Source organism: Chiloscyllium plagiosum, unplaced genomic scaffold (assembly GCF_037043375.1).
Source record: "Chiloscyllium plagiosum isolate Xiang-an unplaced genomic scaffold, Cpla_swu_hap1 HiC_scaffold_26, whole genome shotgun sequence".
Lineage (NCBI taxonomy): Eukaryota > Metazoa > Chordata > Chondrichthyes > Orectolobiformes > Hemiscylliidae > Chiloscyllium > Chiloscyllium plagiosum.
This window is the reverse complement of record NW_028270164.1, coordinates 51,637,264-51,657,360: the sequence shown is the minus strand read 5'-3', so window position 1 is coordinate 51,657,360 and position 20,097 is coordinate 51,637,264. Positions and strand designations below refer to the sequence as shown.

Sequence of the window (20,097 nt, the reverse complement as noted above, 5' to 3'; positions counted from 1 at the left end):
GGAAGGCCAATTTTGACAATATTAGGCAAGAATTTTCAAAAGTTCATGTGAGGGCGGGGTGTGGGTAGTTGGCAGATATTCACAGGTGAAGGGACAACCGGATAATGGGAAGACTTCAAAAATGAGATAATAAGAGTCCAGGCACAGCATGTTCCTGTTAGGGTGAAGGGCAAGGCTGGTAGGTGTAGGGAATGCTGAGTAACTAGAGAAATTGAGGGTTTCGGTCAAGATAAAGAAGGAAGCCTATGTCAGGTGTAGACAGCAGAGATCGAGTAAATGCCTAGAAGACTAGAAAGGCTGTAGGAGTATACTTAAGAGAGGAATCAGGAGGGCAAAAATGGGACATGAGATAGCTTTGGCAAAAAAGGAAAATCCAAAGAGACTTTATAAATACATTAAGGACAAAAGGGTAACTAGGGAGAGAATAGGATCCTTCAAGGATCAGCAAGGCAGCCTGTGTGTGGATGGGGGAGATACGAAATGAGTACTTTGCATCAGTGTTTACTCGGGAGAAGGATTTAGAAGATATAAAACTTGAGTAAATACATTGTGACATCTTTAAAAATGTTGATATTACCTTCGAGGTGTTGCTGGACATCTTGAAACACACAAAGTTGGATAAATCCCCGGGACCTGATCAGGTGTACCCCGGAATTCCGTGGGAAGCTAGGGAAGCGATTGCTGGCCCTTTGCCAACATACTTGTATCATCGATAATCACAGGTGAAGTGCCAGAAGACTGAAGGCTGGCTAACGTGGTGCCACTATTTTTAAAAAAGGTGATAAGGAAAAGCCAGGGAACTATAGACCGGTGAGCCTAACATCAGTGGTGGGCAAGTTGTTGGAGGGAATCCTGAGTATTTAGAAAGGCAAGGACTAATTAGGAATAGTCAACATGGCTTTGTTTGTGGCAAATTGTGTCTCACTAATTTGATTGAGTTTTTTTGAGGAAGTACCGCTGTGGATTGGTGAGGACGGAGCTGTGGGCAAAAGAGAGGCAAAAGTAGACATTGGGCCACTGGAAAATGATGCTGGATTAGTAATAATGGGGAGTAAAGACATGGCTGAGGAACTGAATATGTACTTTGTCAGCCTTCACAGTGGAAGACATAAGTAATATCCCCAAAATTTAAGAGATTCAGGTGGCAGAGGTGAGTATAGTGACCATCACTAAGGGGAAGGTGCTAGAGTGCTAAGGCAAGTGGATAAATTGACTGGACCAAACAGGCTACACCGAGAGTTCTGAAGGAGATAGCTGAAGAGATAGTGGAGGCTTTAGTAAGATCTTTCAGGTATCACTGGAGTCAGGGAGGGTCCCAGAGGACTTCAAAATCACTGATTTAACCCTTGTTTAAGAAGGGATCAAGACAAAAAAATGGGAAATTATAGGCCGATTAGCCTGACCTCAGTCATTGGTAAGATTTTGAAGTCCATTGTGAAGGTTGAGATTCTGAATACTTGGAAATGGATGGTAAAATAGGTCTCATTAAGGGGAGGTCATGCCTGACAAATCTGTTAGAATTCTTTGTGGAGGTAACAAGCAGGTTAGACCAAGGAAAGCTAATGGACGTTATTTATCTGGACTTCCTGAAGGCCTTTAATAAGGTGCTGCACAGGAGGCTACTGAGTAAGAGAAGGGCCCATGGTGTTAGAGGCCAGGTACTAGCTTGGATAGAAGATTGGCTGTCTGGCACAAAGCAGAGAATAGGGATAAAAGGGTCCGTCTCAGGATGGAAGTCAGTAACTAGTGGTGTTTCACAAGGGTTGGTGTTGGGACTACAACTTTTCACTTTATACATTAATGGTCTGGATGAAGGAACTGAGGACATCCTGGCAAAGTTTGCAGATGACACACAGATAATTGGAGGGGCAGGTCATATTGGGGAGGCTGCAGAAAAATTTGGACAGGTTAGGAGAGTGGGCAAAGCAATGGCAGATGAAATGCAACATGGAAAGTATGAAGTCATACATTTTGGTGGGAAGAATAGAGGCATGGACTATTTTCTAAATGGGAAGAAAATTCAGAAATCTCAAGTGCTAAAAGAACTTGGGAGTCCTAGTCCAGGATTCCCTTCAGGCAAACTTGCAGGTTGAGTTGGTAGTTCGGAAGGCAAATGCAATGTCGTCATTCATCTCGAGAGGACTAGAATATAAATGCAGGGGATGTACTTCTGAGGCTTTAAAAGGTTCGAGTCAGACTACATTTACGAGTATTGTGAGCAATTTTGGGCCCTATACCTCAGGAAGCATGTATTGACCCTGGAGCAGGTTCACAAAAATGATCCCAGGAGTGAAAAGCTTAACATATGAGGAACGCATGCGGACTCTGGCACTATACTCAATGGAATTTAGAAAGATGAAGGGGGATCTGATTGAAACTTTGAGCATTGAACAACTTGGATGCAGTGGACGTTGGAAAGATGTTTCCATTGGCAGGTGCGATGAGGACTCGAGGGCACAGCCTTCGAGTAAAGGGAAGACCTTTTAGAATGGAGATAAGGAGAAACTTCTTTCGGCAGAGAGTGGTGGAGGCCAGGACATTGACTATATTTGAAACAGCGATAGATAAGTTCTTGATTGCCAATGAGATCAAAGATTATGGGAAGAAAGCAGGAAAATGGGGTTCAAAAGGCTATTAGCCATGATCTCGATGGGCCAAATGTCTTAATTTCTGCTCCTATGTCTTATGGTTTTATGGATGTGACCTAAATAGACTTCAGTAAGGAGTTCTGCAAGGTTACTCATGATAGGCTGGTTAACAATGTTAGATCACATGGAGAACTAGCCATTCGGATACAGAACTGGCTTGAAGGTAGAAGACAGAGAATGGTGGTGGAGGGTTGCTTTTCAGACTGGAGGCCTGTGACCAGTAGAGTGTCACTAGGTTCGATGCTGGGTCCACTGCTTTTCATCATTTATATAAATAATTTGGATGTGAAGATAGGAGGTACATCTAGTACGTTTGCAGGTGAAATGAAAATTGGAGATGTGGTGGACAGTGAACATAGAACAATACAGGCCCTTCGGTCCACAATGTTGTGCCGAACATTTGTCCTAGCTTAAGCACCCATCCATGTACCTATCCAATTGCCGCTTAAAGGTCACCAAAGATTCTGACTCTACCACTCCCACAGGCAGCGCATTCCATGCCCCCACCACTCTCTGGGTAAAGAACCCACCCCTAACATCTCCCCTATACCTTCCACCCTTCACCTTAAATTTATGTCCCCTTCTAACACTCTGTTGTACCCGGGGAAAAAGTCTCTGACTGTCTACTCGATCTATTCCACTGATCATCTTATAAACCTTTATCAAGTCACCCCTCATCCTTCGCCGTTCCAACGAGAAAAGGCCTAGCACTCTCAACCTATCTTCGTACGACCTATTCTCCATTCCAGGCAACATCCTGGTAAATCTTCTCTGCACCCTCTCCAAAGCATCCACATCTTTCCTAAAGTGGGGCGACCAGAACAGCACACAGTACTCCAAATGTGGCCTAACCAAAGTCCTGTACAGTTGCAACATCACCTCACGACTTTTGAATTCAATCCCTCTGCTAATGAACGCTAATACACCATAGGCCTTCTTACAAGCTCTATCCACCTGAGTGGAGAAAGTGAGGACTGCAGATGCTGGAGATCAGAGCTGAAAATGTGTTGCTGGAAAAGCGCAGCAGGTCAGGTAGCATCCAGGGAACAGGAGAATCGACGTTTCGGGCATAAGCTCCTGTTCCCTGGATGCTGCCTGACCTGCTGCACTTTTCCAGCAACACATTTTCAGCAGCTATCCACCTGAGTGGCAACTTTCAAAGATCTATGAACATAGACCCCAAGATCCCTCTGTTCCTCCACCTCACTAAGAACCCTACCGTTAACCCTGTATTCCGCATTCTTATTTGTCCTTCCAAAATGGACAACCTCACACTTGACAGGGTTGAACTCCATCTGCCACTCCTCAGCCCAGCTCTGCATCATATCTAAGTCCCTTTGCAGCCGACAACAGCCCTCCTCACTATCCACAACTCCACCAATCTTCGTATTAGCTGCAAATTTACTGACCCACCCTTCGACTCCCTCTTCCAAGTCATTAATAAAAATTACAAACAGCAGAGGACCCAGAACTGATCCTTGCGGAACTCCACTTGTAACTGGGCTCCAGGCTGAATATTTGCCATCTACCACCACTCTCTGACTTCGACCGGTTAGCCAGTTCTCTATCCAATTGGCCAAATTTCCCTCTATCCCATGCCTCCTGACTTTCTGCATAAGCCTACCATGGGGAACCTTATCAAATGCCTTACTAAAATCCATGTATACTACATTCACTGCTCTACCCTCATCCACATGCTTGGTCGCCTCCTCAAAGAATTCAATAAGACTTGTAAGGCAAGACCTACCCCTCACAAATCCGTGCTGGCTGTCCCTAATCAAGCAGTGTCTTTCCAGATACTCATAAATCCTATCCGTCAGTACCCTTTCCATTACTTTGCCTACCACGGAAGTAAGACTAACTGGTCTGTAATTCCCGGGGTTATTTCTATTCCCTTTTTTGAACAGGGGCACAACATTTGCCACTCTCCAGTCCCCTGGTACCACCCCCGTTGACAGTGAAGACGAAAAGATCATTGTCAACGGTACTGCAATTTCCTCTCTTGCTTCCCACATAATCCTAGGATATATCCCATCAGGCCTGGGGGACTTGTCTATCCTCAAGTTTTTCAAAATGTCCAACACATCTTCCTTCCTAACAAGTATCTCCTCTAGCTTATCAGTCCTGTGAGGAGCAGAATCTGATTGCATTTCCTGCAGATGAAGTCGGCAGGAGTATCGGTGGTCACCCCTACCTCGAACATCCTGCAGGAGGAACATTCCCCTGCCTGCACTGCCATTACTCTACAGCTCGTCTCCGAAAACAAGAACACTGAGTAGCTTACCTTTGGACTTTAAAATTAGGTTAGAGGAGGAGGATGGGAGGGAGGCCCTACTATGTAGGCCTGGGGTCTAGAACACACCCACTCAAATATCAATCACTTACCTTCCCGACTAGCTCTGCGCTCCAACCTCACTTCTGCCCAGCTCGCGCCGCTCTCTGCTGTGAAAAGGAAGAAGGTTACCTCAGACTACAATGGGATCTTGATCAGATGGGCCAATGGATACAGGAGTGGCAGATAGAGTTTAATTTAGATAAATGTGTAGTGCTCCATTTTGGAAAGGCAAATCAGGGCAGGACTTATATACTTCATGGTCAGGACATGGGGAGTGTTGCTGAACAGAGAGACCTTGGAGTGCAGGTTCATAGTTCCTTGAAAGTGAAGTCGCAGGTAAATAGGATAGCGAAGAAGGCGTTCCTTTATTGGTCAGAATATTGAGTACCAGAGTTGGGAGGTCATATTGTGGCTGTACAGGACGTAGGTTACACCATTTTTGGAGTATTGCATGCAATTCTGGTCTCCCTGATATAGGAAGGATGTTGTGAAACTTGAGAAGGTTCAGAAAAGGTTTACAGAGATGTTGCCAAGGGGTGGAGGATTTGAGCAATAGCTGAATACACTGGAGCTGTTTTCACTAGAAGGTTGGAGGCTGAGAGGTGACCTTACAGAGGTTTTTAAAATTATGAGTGCCATGGATAGGGTAAATGGACAAGGTGTTTTCCCTGGGATGGGGGAGTCCAGACTTGAGGACATAGGTTTAAGGTGAGAGGGACAACTCTTTTCACGCTGAAGGTGGTGAGTGTATGGAATGAGCAGCCAGTGAAATAGTGGCAGCTGGTACAATTACAACATTTCAAAGGTATCTGGATGGTTGTATGAATAGGAAGGGTTTAGAGAGATGTGAGCCAATTGCTGGCAAATGGGACTAGATTAATTTAGGATATCTGATCGGCATGGATGAGTTGGACTGAGGGTCTGTTTCCATGCTGTGCATCAGTATGACTTTGAAATCTGAAATACTCAGAGTGAACAAATACTTTATATTGTCAGTCTGTGCTTTCAGTGGTGAAGTCCACTGAATTTATGTATATAGGTGAACACTGGTCACTTAGAGGAGGAATTGGGGAGTATCTAGAACTTGTTTAATTTCTTTCCAATAAATATTACATCCTTCAGTGAGGATAAATGGTCGCAGAAATTGAGTGGAAGGAAATTATGAAACTGAACTCCAATCAGCTCAATTCTCTGGTCATCGAATTAATTCACAAATAATGTGCCATTAAAGATCACCAACTTTAGCCAAACATAAAACGGATATTCATTCTGAAGCCAATTCATGACAATAGCTTGGATTTATACAGCACAGACTGTTTGTTGTAAAACAAGTCACAACATATTTCAAAGAAGCTGTCCCATACAAAATTTGATATCAAGCCACAGAATTAGTTTTTAGGATAGGTGATAAGATGCTTAGATCAAAGTGATAGGTTTTAAGGATGACTGGAAGGAAAGATGACAGATTGAGGGGTGTAAAGAGGGAATTCCACAGCATGGGACCTAGGCAGCTCCAGTCACTAGTATTGGACCAACTAAAATTGGGGTTGCTGAAGTGGCTGGAATTGGAGAAATATAGAGATCTTGTATGGTTGCAGGTGCGGAGGAGTTCCAGAGATTGGGAGATATGAGACCATTGGAAATATCAGCAAACAAGAATTTCAAATGGCATCACCGCCAATTGGAAACCAATAAGGTAGCTCAATGAGCAGAAGGAAGGTGGATGAATGGGTGTGAATTAAAAAAAAATGGCAGCAGACAATGGTATAAATTCCTGTATGGAAGTTGAAAGGCAGACCTTTTAGAACAGTATTGGAATTGTACAGTCTAGAGCTGACAAAGATATGAGATGAGATGACAAAGATGAGGTGAGGAAGTTAAAAAGACAGATGACATTGTGGAAATGAAACTACAAAGTATTGATAATGGAAAGAAAATTCCAGTTCAATCTCAGACAGCTTTCAGGAAGAGGAATGGAGTTCATGGTGAGGGAAAAGAGCTTATTGGGAAAAGATCGACTGCTTGTTATTTCTAATTGAGCTCAACGCCAAGAAACAAGTCAGTTAATGTCCAAAGAATAGATGTGACTGGAAAAGACAACTTAGGTGATTGAAATGATTTACCCTATAATCTAAAGTGAAAAATGTGGATCCATGATGTGCAGGTTAGGTGGATTGGCTATGGTAAGTTGCCATGTAGTATCCAGGGATGTGCAGGCTAGGTGCATTAGGCATGGGAACTATGGGGTTCAGGGATGGGGTGGGTCTGGGTGGGATGCTCTTCAGACAGTCGGTACAGCCTCAATGGGCTGAAAGGCCTTCATCCAGGAATTCTTTAAATTAGTCCTTACTGTCTTTTCATTTTTGCTAATAGGTTTTAACTTTAATTTCTTTGTGTTCATTTGATTTTTTTTTATTTGCTAAGCTCACAGCATGGTCAAAATAACGATTGGGAGATAAAATCATGGGAAGTTGATAATAATATGTAGGCCAGTATTCTGTCAAGTCAACTTCAATGCAGCTCAGGTCTAAGATGGTGTTTGTTGTATTATTCAATATTCTCAAGAAGGCACTACACCTTTAAGCATGTGATGTTCTCATGTAAGAGGTCTACTTTTTACTCTCTGTTCATTCACTCAGCAATTAAGCAGTCAGCCAGTCTGCTAGTTAATTTGTCAGCTAATTAACAATGTATACAATATAATAGTTATCTAAGAAGCATTCAACTTAGACTGGTTGTAGAATTCTGAGATGTCACAGTCTATGTCATTATTTATTAATAAGCTTCCAGATATATAACTCAATATGAACCTACTCTGTGGTATGTTACATTGGCTACCATATAGAAAACCACAAGGAGCACATCAGTGATGATGCTGCCCACAGCAGAGAAGATTACAGGAGCTCTCAACTTTTTTGCTGGAACTTTCTTTTGAGCCAAGTATTGGGTTGATTTTGGAATTTTCCAAAGAAGGGCTCGCAGATTTACAGAGCTGGGCATTGATTCCTAGCTCAGCTAGTATAAAGATTTTATTTCCCTTTCCCCTGAATAACAAGAGCAACCCCACAAAGTCACTCAGTACTACCACAATTGTCAAAGAGGATATCCATCAGAGCTGTAGTTTTCTTGGCCTCCATAATTAGGTCTCCTTCTATAAATTGAGATTCTTTATTTCCTGACAGTCAGAATCTGTGTAATTATGCTGGTGTGTACAATGTTTGGTGTGAGATAAGTGTCAGTCTGCAGCACCATCATTGGTCAGTCCCTACTTTCTCCATTAGGTTGGCAAATGATAAAGCCAGGAGTAAGCTCACTCATTCATGAGTAGGTTTGAAGGGAAAACTCTTCATAATCATGAGTCAGGACTTGGTTATATTTGACAGAAGAGGGAAATTTCCTGCGGATCCCATTCTCTCTCTCTATGGCAGCAATATGTAAGATCCTGGATGAAATACAGAACCATTGTAAATGTAAGTTACTCGACACTGACTGTTTTTCTCTCTCCAGTATTTAAATTTGAGATACAACAAAATAGCACGATACATTGGGACCTCTTTCTTCGTCACTCAAACTGTGAGTATCAAATCTTTCACCATACCAAGATACTTGAGTTTTCCGTTGTTTGTTAGTGAAGAAAAAAAACTCCAACTGAGGTTCCAAAACTTCCTGTCTTTATCTAATAGCCTATGGACACTGTGAAGGTTCATTCACAAAGATCAACAATTTGTTTAATATACCAAGAGACTGATAGATTGGATTAGCATCTTACAGTGAGAAACTGGACATAAACATATTCATATTTCAAGTCTCTCACCTCCAGCACTGAGCCTAAAGCACAAGCAAGGAGACTTAACTAATTTCATCAACTGCGTGAAGTTGTTAATTTAATATCAAATATGGATGTGCTTAACATTATTGATTAATGATATAGTTTTTTTGACAGGTGTTGTACACTGGGATTGTCATTTATGCTCCTGCACTAGCATTGAATCAGGGTAAGTACAAGTTAACATTCCTTCCACAGTTATTAAACCAGTACTGTACAGTCAAGCCCTAAATTTTCCCTGCAGACAAACATTTTATCTCCCTGTGATCTATCTTAAATCAACTGCTTTCTCTTATGAAGAATGCGGTAGTTAGAGGAGGAAGAGGCTCTTGCAGTATAGTGATGGTGTCCCTGCCTCTGAGCTAGGAGGCCTGGGTTCAATTTCCACTTGTTCCAGAGGTGTGTAATAACACTTCTGAACAGGTCAAACTGGAAAATATTTTGTCAGTGCAAGCACTGAGGGGGCTGTTGTCGTGTAATGGCAGTGTGTTTCCTTCTGAATCAAGAAGCCTGGGTTCAAATCTTATCTGCTCCAGAGATGTGTCATAATAGCCATGAATCCGTTGATTAGAAAACACTTAAATTAAAAGTAGTTAATTAGTTAAAGGAGGGACTGAAGAATTCATAATGGAATGTATAGGGTTGCAAGAAATCCACTTAAACGACAGTGACCAGTTGTCCATTTTGGAGAGCTGAAGCCAATGATTGTTATTCATTTCAAGAAGCCTCAAATGCCAGATGTTGGTTCCTCCTTGTCAACATCTACCATTCCCTGGTAATGTGCATCATCATCTCCTGTGGGAGGATGCCCAGTGTTTAGTGGTTGCTGCAGTCTCCAGCTCCTGGACTGCATTAGGATTGAAAGAATTTGGATGAGAAATTTCAATATGCTGGTGGCCACATGATATGACAACATTTGCTTGTTAATTACATCCAGCTGCTATAGTAAAGTAGTATTTCCTTATAATTGCACAAGCAATTGACATTCATTCACACTCCCCAATGTAATAAAATTCTGTCTCATTCAAATCTGCCTTTCTCTCCAGCAAGTTTTAACATCACTACATATTCGCAAAGTCTGATATACAACCAAGATGAATACCACCTTCAGTAATTTATCTGTGCTTTATAATAGCAATTAAATATTAGTTATTAAGGTAAAATTAAAATTGTGGGTCAGATTATCATTAAAGAGTTTAAGATAAGATTCTGTTATATTTCCATTTCTGCAACTTTTGCTTCCTCTGTTATCATGTTGGACAGAATCTTCTGCTCCCAGAGGTGATGAGCTTGGATGTGGGAAGGGGAGTTTGTTAAGCAGAGTGGTATCATACTCACACCCTGCTCCTTCTTCCTTCCATCAGAATGAAAGTTTGGAAGGGAAAGCCTAGAGTCAGCCTTCCAGTCTGCCACTGATTAAGACCTTTCAAAGGCCATTTAACAGCACATTTCAGGCTTTAGTCCACTATCTTAAAATTAACCCAGCTGTGAGTATGGCAGTCACCATGTGGGGTACATAATCATTGCTACCCTTTGCAAAGCTTGTGACAGGGATGGGGATTTTTCTCAATTTAAATTAAGTGCTTGATTTAGGGACTGGATGGCACTCAGGCAGCTTTTAGCTGTGATCCACACCCCTGCCCTTGCTTCTGACTGCTCGCTCTCTCTCTCTCTCTCTCTCTCTCTCTCTCTCTCCCTCTCTCTATCCAAGGAATTCAGCATCCTTGTTCCTCTTCAATTTTTTTTGTCCTTTTTTTTCTTTCACGATTTTATTTGTTTTAGCCCTTTCACCCTGCCTTGCTCTTTTTTTCCTGTTTCTATATCAGTTTCAATTTGCTTTTTGTTTTCCATCTATTTCTGTATCATACTGTATACCATCTTGCTGCTTGCTTCTTTCAACATATCTGCATTACTAATCTTTCAATGTGCTTCACATAATATTTCTTTCACCTCTCTCTTTTGTTCTGTCACGATCCATGTCTCTGTATCACTCTGTAATCAAAGCGCAAAGATAGGAAATCAATGTCATTTTCCTCTTAATCCACTCATCGGCATTAATTTACTTAAATGCCCCGCTACCTTTCTTGTGGCCTTTGGCATAGGCTCTGATTCATTCCTACTTTTGGAACTATATTTAATTTATAAGGTCATTTATACTTTTATACGTTAAATTATTCCTGTGTAAAAGAACATTCATTTTTTCCACTTAAATTGGAATAACTTTTGCTTTTATCAGTAACTGGATTTGATCTCTGGGGTGTTCTTGTTGCAACTGGTCTTGTCTGCACCGTTTACTGTACCCTGGTAAGTTTAATCTGGTTATATTTACATTTATATATGTATGCTAGTGTCTATGTCTCTCTGTGTATTGCTGCAGGTAGACTACGTGGATAAATTTGGCTGTGTTTGTACAAAATCTTTCTGGGAATGTATCTTGATGCAAATTGTAAACCAGGTGTGGGGAAACAGATCTTGAAGCAGGTGAATTGGTACAGATGGATTCATGTAGGTGTGTCATTATGGATATCTTCAAATCTGCCACTATCCCCACAGTATAAACTGCTCACCCATATATCCTTGCTTACTACTATTCCATATCTAACATCCCTTTTCTCTCTAAAGTCCATGAATGAATTGTCATCTCCCAATTGCCTGCCCATTTTCCTCATAACTCTCAAGTTTGAGACCCTGCAACCAGATGTCCACCTTTATTCTGTGACGCTTATCATCTATCTTGACCTGCCTCAAGCCTTTGACACAGCTGATCACACCAACTCCTCCTGATGTCTCTCCATTGCTCCCAGCTGTGTGGGACTCTGCCCACCTAGTCTCATCCTTTGCTACCTGATTAGAGACACTACATTGCCTGTATTGGGATTGTTTTTCCCTGTGCCTGCTCCATTACCTCTTGAGTCTCCTAAGGATGCATGCAATGTTCATCATCAACCTTCTACCTCTCAGCAATAACATCCAAGATTGTGACGTCAATTTCCGCGTATTCAGTGATGTCAACAAGGTTTACATCATTAACCCTCTCAATTTCTGCATCTCTAAATTGTCAGACTGTTTATCCAAGATCCAATAATGGATAAACAGAAACAATTACACACTGAGGCGACTGAGACATTTTCTTTGTTCCTGCCACAACCCTGTATCCTTCATCAACTGATCTCTCTGTATGGCAACCTAAGGAAGCAGCTCCAGACTGTTTGCAACTTTGGTGTCATATTTAATCCCATGATTAATTTTCAATTACCTTTAAGACCATAAAACGTAGGTGCAGAAATAGGCCTTCCAGACCATTGAGTCTGCTGTGAAAACTATCAAAGATTCATACCCTCTGAGAGAGAAAATTCCTCCTCATTTACTCTGATATTATGCCGTCTGGTCGTAGACTCTCCCAGAAGTAGAAACAACCTTTCCGCATCTACCCTGTCAAGTTCACGAAGAATCTTGTATGTTTTAATAAGGTTGCCTTTCATTTTTCTAAATTCTAATGAACACACACTCACCCTATTGTACCTCTCCTCATAAGACAGTCCCTCCATATCTGATGTCAGTTTTGAGCACCTGCCTTGGATGGCCACTATTGCCCGTTTATCTTCCTTTAGATATGAGACCTAAAAGCTGATTTCAGCTGATCTTTGGTTGAAATAATCATTATTTTTGTCCCATCAGAATTGACTGTTCTCATGTATTTCTGGCCAATGTCCACACTCCCTGCACCCCCCCCCCCCCAACTGTAAATTTCAGGTCATGCAATACTCTGCTGTGCTTGCCTGAACTCACACTAATCTCCATTCCACAATCACCCTATGCTCGCTGATCTATAATGTCTCCCAGTAAACTGAAGCCTTGATATTAAAATTCTCATTTTCATTTTGAATACAAATATATGAATCAGGAGCAGGAGTGGGCCAATAGCCTGCTCTGTTATTTAACCATTTTGCAAGTCATGCACCGCAGTCTCTGTGCATCTTAGAACTCTGCAGTACTCACCATTTAGATAATACTCTCTTGCCAAAATGGATAACTTTATGTTTTCCCATATTATTCTCCATTTGCCGTATCCTTACCTACTCCTTTCTGTAACCATTTTTCCTCTTTGCTACTTAATGAACTACCTATCTTTGTGTTTACAGCAAATTTGGCAAACACCGTTATATAAATAGTTGAGTTCCAGCACCAATCCCTATGATATCCCACTTGTTACATTTTGCCAAACTGAAGAAGATCTGTTTTTACCTGGTCTGCTTCCTATTAATCAAAGATTTATCCATGCCAGGATGTTACTTGCTACATCACAAGATTTTATGTTCTGCAATATTCTTTGATATGGCACCTTATTAAATGCCTTCTGGAAAAAGGACAGTGCAACCATTGGTTCCTTGTATGCACAGCACATGTCACACCCTCATTTACCTCCAAGAGGTAGGTCAAACATACTGTCTCTTTTGCAAAACCATGTTGGCTTTTCTTGATTACCTTGAGCTTATCCAAGCGCTCTGTTATAACTTTGTTAATCATAGTTTTGAACATATTTCTTGTGACAGATGTTAAGCTAACTGCTGTGTAGTTTCCTGCTTTTTGAATTATTCCGTTTTGAATTGAGGAGTTTCATTCACTATCTTCCAATCTAATGAGATCATCCCTGAATCAAGGGAATTTCGGCACACTAAAACCAATACCTATGACCAGCCATTTTTTTAAGACTCTGAAATGAAGTCCATTAGAACCTGGGCACTTGTCAGCCCACAACTCCAGCAATTGACTCAATATCCCCTGTCTCATGATTATTATTCTCCTGAATTCCTCATCCCACCCATTTCTTGATTAATCACTGCTTCTGGGATGTTATTTATATCCTTGAATGTGAAGATTGATGCAAAATATCTGTTCAGCAGATTTACCATTTCCATCATCAATTCATCTGTTCCATTTGGGAAGAGTGCTCTTGCTCTCAAGGGAGCGCAGCGAAGATTTACCAGGCTAATTCTGGGTATGGCGGGACTGACTTATGAGGAAAGTTTGATTAGGTTAGGATTGTTTTCACTGAAATTCAGGTGAATGACGGGGGGATCTCAGACTTATGAAATTCTAACAGGACTAGACAGATAGATGCAGGGACGATGTTCCTGATGGTGGGTGTCACCAGAACCAGGGTCAAAGTCTGCGGATTCAGGAGAGACCATTTAGGATGGAGATGAGGAGCCATTTTTTTCACCCAAAGAGTGATGAGCCTGTAGAATTCATTATCACAGGAAGTTGATGCCAAAACATTGAATGTATTCAAGAGGTGGCTAGATATAGCATTTGGGGCAAATGTGATCAAAAGTAATGAGAAAACAGGATTAAGCTATTGAGTTGGATGATCAGCCATGACCTGATGAATGATGGAGCAGGCTTAAGGGCCGATTGGCTTTCTTCTGCTCCTATCTTCTATGTTTCTATAGGACCAATGCTCACTTTGCTAACTTTTTTAAATATTTAAGGACATTCTTAACATTTTTTATATTTCTGGCTAGCCTTTTATATTTATAATTTCTCCTCTTTGTTATCTTTTGGATATTCTCTACTGTTTTTACATTCTCTAATCTTCTGATGTGCCACCTCTCTTTACATAATTATCTGATTTTTCTTTTTGTTTCTGAAATAACAGCACAGAGGCCAGTTTCCCATCACCAAGTCACCCTTTATTTACATGGGCTCTGATCAGCCAGCTCAGAGCCAGCCCCAAGTATCAGGAGACTCTCTGAATCCCCTGTTTTATATCTGTCAGCCAGTGCTCCCAAATTGGCCAGGGCTCACAGCCCTAGTCATGAATCTCATAGTCAATGAGATCCAGCTTGCCCTGGGTCCAATCACTACAGTTTGATACTATCTTTAACACTTCCAATTAACCGTGGTTGGTGCGTCTGTCCTTTGGAATTTTTCTTACTTATTGGAATGTATCTATTCAGCGTACTCTGAAATATCTCCTTAAATGTCTATCATTGTATCACTGTTAAATTATCCTTCAATCTACTTTGCCAGTTCAGTATAGCAACTGGCCTTAATTGGCCTTAATTAGATTTTATGAAAAGAATCTTGGGCCCAATCCTCTCAGCCTTAAACTGAATGTAACATTCAATCATATTGCATTCAATGCTACCTTCACTGTGAGGTCATTAACACCAGTTTCATTGTAACCTAGTGTCTAGTTGGCTCCATGTTGTTCCAAAAATTCCATCCTGAAAACAGTTTTGAACTCATGTTATGAACAGACCAGATTGCCACAACAACAACCCCCCAATCCTTCCCTGCCATGGCCATGTATGTAAGTATTGTCAAGACCCTAACTTTTATATTATTTAAAAGCAAATGTGAAATGCTGCGTTCCTGATGTGACTTGCTTGGTCCACCACTGTGTTTTAATCTAAATACACTTTATTCTTACAACATAGTTAAACTACAAATGAAAAGAAGAACTGGCATAACTTTAATTCTATTGAAATACTTAACAAGATAATAATTATCAACTGTTCCAATATATGCAGCATCCCATAATCACATCCCTGGTAATGTAATTTAGCAAAACAGTTTTACTTCCACAGGCTGTCTTCTCACTTTAGCAGCAGAGAGAGAGAACTCTAGCTGTTAGTTCCAGCAGTCAGCGAGCAGAAACTTTCTCACCAATTGAAAGCAAAACTGAAAACCTACCTGGGACTGTGTGAACCCTGATGCCTCCCACTCATTATTATTTTGTCTCATTTAAAAGAATCACCCAGGGTTAATTCCAAGCTGTTTACCAACTGTTTGTCTGAAGGAGACATTCAGGCAACATCTCTCTGCAAAAGCAACACATCTCTCTTAAAGACACAGTGCCATCATACTCATCTAGGCTAGCTTTGCCCATCTGACTTGCCAAATTGATACGTTGATTCATATCTCCAAAGGTTATCACTGTGTCATTCTGACAAGCTCTCACTATCTCTTCTTTTACGCTGTCCACCCTACTGTGCTGTTATTGTTAGTAATCAGTGCACTACTCCCATCTTGCCTTCTCTACCCAAACTATTTATAGATCTTGGTTTCCTGGAAGTAGGCTTTTACTCTCTTTTGTATTAACACATCATTATGTAACAGAGCCTTTCTTTATCTTTTCCTACTGACCAAGCATTCCTAGGTGTCCTGTGTCCTTCTAGATTCAGGTCCTAATCCTATTATCTTGCAATCATGTATCTCTAGTGGCTACCAGATCATAACTATTCATTTCTATCTGTTTTCTCAGTTCATCATTTTTGTTTTGATGTTATGTACATTTAGATACAAAGCCTTTAATTTTATTCTTTCATTCTGTTTGTAAATTTTAGTTTTATCTGTTGGCTGACACTCTCTCACCGTCTTCAGTGCTGGAATTCTCTCCCTCAGGGCATTGTGGGTCAATCTACAACACACGGAGTGCAGCAGTTCAAGAAAGTAGCTCACTATCACTTTCTCAAGTGTAACTAAGGATGGGCAATAGCTAGCAACATGCACATCCCAGGAGTTTAAAAAAAACGTCAGCTCATAAGTTAATAAACAGGGAGAAAGCTGATCGTGAAAGTAAACTGATAAAGAATATAAAATTAAACATCAAGAGCTTCAATGATGTATGAAAAGAGTAGCTAAAGTAAGTGAGAGATCCTTGGAGGATGCAACTGGGGCATTAGTAATGGGGAACAGGAAACAGCAAATAGTTTAAACCAATAGTTTGCATTTGTCTTCATAGTGGAGTAGATATGCAAAGTTCTATTGGGAGGAAGTATTGTGTTACGGTCTTGAGCATGGAGGAAAAAGTATGTGACAAACTACTAGGAATCAAGGCAGACCAGGACCTGATGGTTTCCATCTGAGAGTTTTAAAGGAAGTGGCTTTAGAACTAGTGAAAATACTGGTTGAAATATCCCAGAACTTAGCAGAATCTGAGAGCAGATTAGAAAACTGTGAATATGAAATCCTTGCTCATGAAGGGAGGGACAAAGAGAACAGGAAACTTCATGTTCGTTAGCCTAACATCCATCATTCAGAAAAGTTAGAGACTATTTGTGAACAAAATTAACATTTCGAGTTTGGTATGACTCTTCAGAACTGCTCTGAAGAACAGCCATTCCAGATTTGAAATTCAACTCTGTTTCTCTGTCCACAGTCCCACCTGTTGAGTTTCCCAGCATTCTCTGCATTTATTTCAGATATGATCTTGTTGAGTGCGAGGGCAAGGTTGAAGGGTCAAATGGCCTATCCCTGCTCCTGTTTCTTATGTTTTTATGTTCTTAGGAATAGACTACCCCTTAATCACTTAGCGGATACTCACCAATTGACCAGTTTCTTCTTTTGCAGAAAAGCAAGAACAATTCCTGGAGGCAGATCACGTTTTTGCAAACGCAACAAAACACCTCTTTCCCTACCTTTGCTTAGGTCCCGAAAGAGCATCGTTCCAATCTGCCATTCATCTAAATCTAGCCCCTGGCACATTTCCAAAACTAATCTCTCCCCCAGCGCCATGCCTTCAGTTGCAAATCTGGAATTCCAATCCTACACACCTCCGCCTCTCTCCCTTTCCCTTCTCCTTTAAGACATTCTTAAAACCTACCCACGGGTTGTTTATGTGATCTACTCTCATAACTTCCTAGGTAGCTTTGTGTCATTTTTTAACATGATGCCTCTTGTGTTTTTAGGGTGGTCTGAAAGCTGTGGTGTGGACTGATGTGTTCCAGATGACAGTTATGATCATTGGGTTCGTTGCAGTGATAATCCGAGGTGCGGTAATTCATGGAGGCTTTGCCAAGGTCTTGAATATTTCATATCATGGAGGAAGACTCAACTTCTGGGAGTAAGACTCTGACACTTACCTTTGGGCATATGAGAATAAGTTAACAATGTAGGGAGGGTGGTTTTCTCATAGGGGTTTGATGTTTGGACAGACATTGAACAGATTTAGCAGTTCAACACTGGGATTCCACGAGGTGATGTAGGCCATCAGCATCAGCAGAATCACACTCCAACGTGGCCTGGCAGATCTACACTCAACCATTATCATCAAGCCAGCAAAACCCCTTGTTCAATGAAGACAGCATGCCAGGAGCAGCACCAGGCATACATAAAAATGAGGTGTCAACCTGATGAAGCCCAAAGAAAACTGGGCTGCTTGCTTGCAAAATGGCATAAATGATAGATAGAGTTAAGTGATCCCACAACCAATGGATCAGACTGAAGTTCTGCCATCTGTCACATCTGGTTGTGAATGGTGGTGGAAAATTAAATAACTCACTGGAAGAAGAGGTTCTACAAATCCGGAATGATGGAAGAGGCCAACATACCTGTAAAAGATAAAGCGGAAGCATTCCCAAAACTCTTCAGCCAGAAGTGCCAAGTGGATGACCCAGTGTCACAGCTGCCAGTCTTCAGCCAATTCAATTCACTACATGTGATATCAAAAGTATCACCAGATACTGCGAAAGCTGTTGACCCTGACAACATTCTGGTGGTAGTACTGAACATTTGTGCTCTAGAACTTTCTGTGCCTCTAGCCAAGCTGGTCCAAAACAGTAACAATCTACCCAACAATATGAAAAGTTGGCCAGATATGTCCTGTACACAAAAGGCAGGACAAATTCACCCTGTCCAATTACTGTCCTGTCAGTCTGTTCTGTTCTGTTCCATCAGTAAAGTGATGGAACATATCATCAATTGTAATATTAAGCGACACTTGCTTAACAATGCTAACTCATGCTCAATTTAGATTAGATTAGATTAGATTACTTACAGTGTGGAAACAGGAGGTTCCACCAGTGCCGCTCAGCTTCTGATCTCATTACAGTCTTAGTTCAAACATGACCAAAAGAGCTGTATCCCAGAGGTGAGGTGCCAGAATGACTGCACGTGACATCAAGAAGCCTGGAATTAATAACCAGTGTAAATATTCTGCTTGTTGGAATCATACCTGTCATATAGGAAGGTGGTTTTGGTGATTGAGGTCAGACATCTAGGTTCCAAGGCAACTCAGGAGTTCCTCAGGGTAGTGTCCTTGCCCTAAGCATGTTCAGTTGCTTCATAAATGATATTCTGTTCATGATAAGGTTAGAAGTAGGGATGTTCATTTGTGATGTTTATTGAAAGGTGGATCACTATAAGGGCAGGATTGTGGTTTAGTAGTTAGCACTGCTGCCCCACAGCATCAAGGATGTCCCCAAGTTCGATTCCAGGGATTCTACTCATTCATTCACTCATTCGTTAACTCATTCAGTCAGCTTTGGATGACTGTCCGTGTGAAGTTTGCACATTCTCCCCATGTCTGCGTGGATTTCCTCTAGTTCTCCAGTTGCCTCCCACAGTCCAAAGATTTACAGATTAGGTAGATTGGCCAAGTTAAATCATCCATAGTAGCTGGGGACATGCAGGCAAGGCAGAATAGCCATGGTAAATGTGGGGATAGAGAAAGAGGCTATATCTGGGTGATGTTGCATTTTAGAGGATCAGTGTAGAATCGTTGGACTGAATGGCCTCTCTCTGCACTGTAGGGATTCAACAATGCTATCATTGCACAATGTTCAGCACTAATCACAACTGCTGAGATACTGAAATAGTCCAATCTTAAATGCAGTGTGTGCTGAACAATTTGCAGTTTGGACCAACAAGTGGCAAGTAACATTCACACCACACCAGTGCCATTCAATGACTATCTCCAGCAAGAAGGAATCTAATCATCACTCCTTGACATTTAATGGCACTACCACCACAATCCCCAGAATCAACATTCTGAAAGTCACAATTGACCAGAATATGAAATGGATACAGCTGTTGCTGCAAGAACAGATCAGAGGCTAGGAATCTTGCAACACATAACTCACCACCTGATTCCCCAAAAGTTATGAATATCTACAGAAAGAAGTCAGGAGTATGATGGACTACCTCGACTTGCCTGGATGAGTGCAGTTCCAACAATGCTCAAGAACTTTGTGAACATATAGGCCAAAGTAGCCCATGTGATTGGCACTGATCCACAAGCAGTCAGACTCTCCACTTCTGATGCTCAGGAGCAGTTGTGTGTACCATCTCCAAGGTGCTTCTCAGAAAGTCACCAAGGCTCCTTAGACAATACCTTCCAAATCCATGACACTACCATCTGAAGGACAAGAGCAACATATATATATGGGAACACTGACAACCGCAGCTTCCCCTCAAAACCACTGAATATCCTGACCTGCAAATATATTGCTGTTCCTTCAGTGCTGTTGAGTCAAAATCCTGACAGTCCCTTCCTAATGGCA

The 20,097-nt window shown here is 41.4% G+C and overlaps 1 protein-coding gene across 2 annotated transcripts in view; it reads left to right on the top strand.

The window, feature by feature from the left end:
• Nucleotides 1–20,097, top strand: part of LOC122563315 (sodium-coupled monocarboxylate transporter 1-like) — a 108,008-nt gene that overhangs the window by 6,536 nt on the left and 81,375 nt on the right. The window contains exons 2-5 of one of the 2 annotated variants that reach the window (XM_043717034.2): nucleotides 8,491–8,556; nucleotides 8,927–8,978; nucleotides 11,046–11,113; nucleotides 17,506–17,660. In XM_043717034.2, coding sequence (XP_043572969.1) covers nucleotides 8,491–8,556; nucleotides 8,927–8,978; nucleotides 11,046–11,113; nucleotides 17,506–17,660 — 341 coding nt within the window. The remainder of the gene's footprint in view (nucleotides 1–8,490; nucleotides 8,557–8,926; nucleotides 8,979–11,045; nucleotides 11,114–17,505; nucleotides 17,661–20,097) is intronic. The other variant, XM_043717035.2, reaches the window with a different exon arrangement.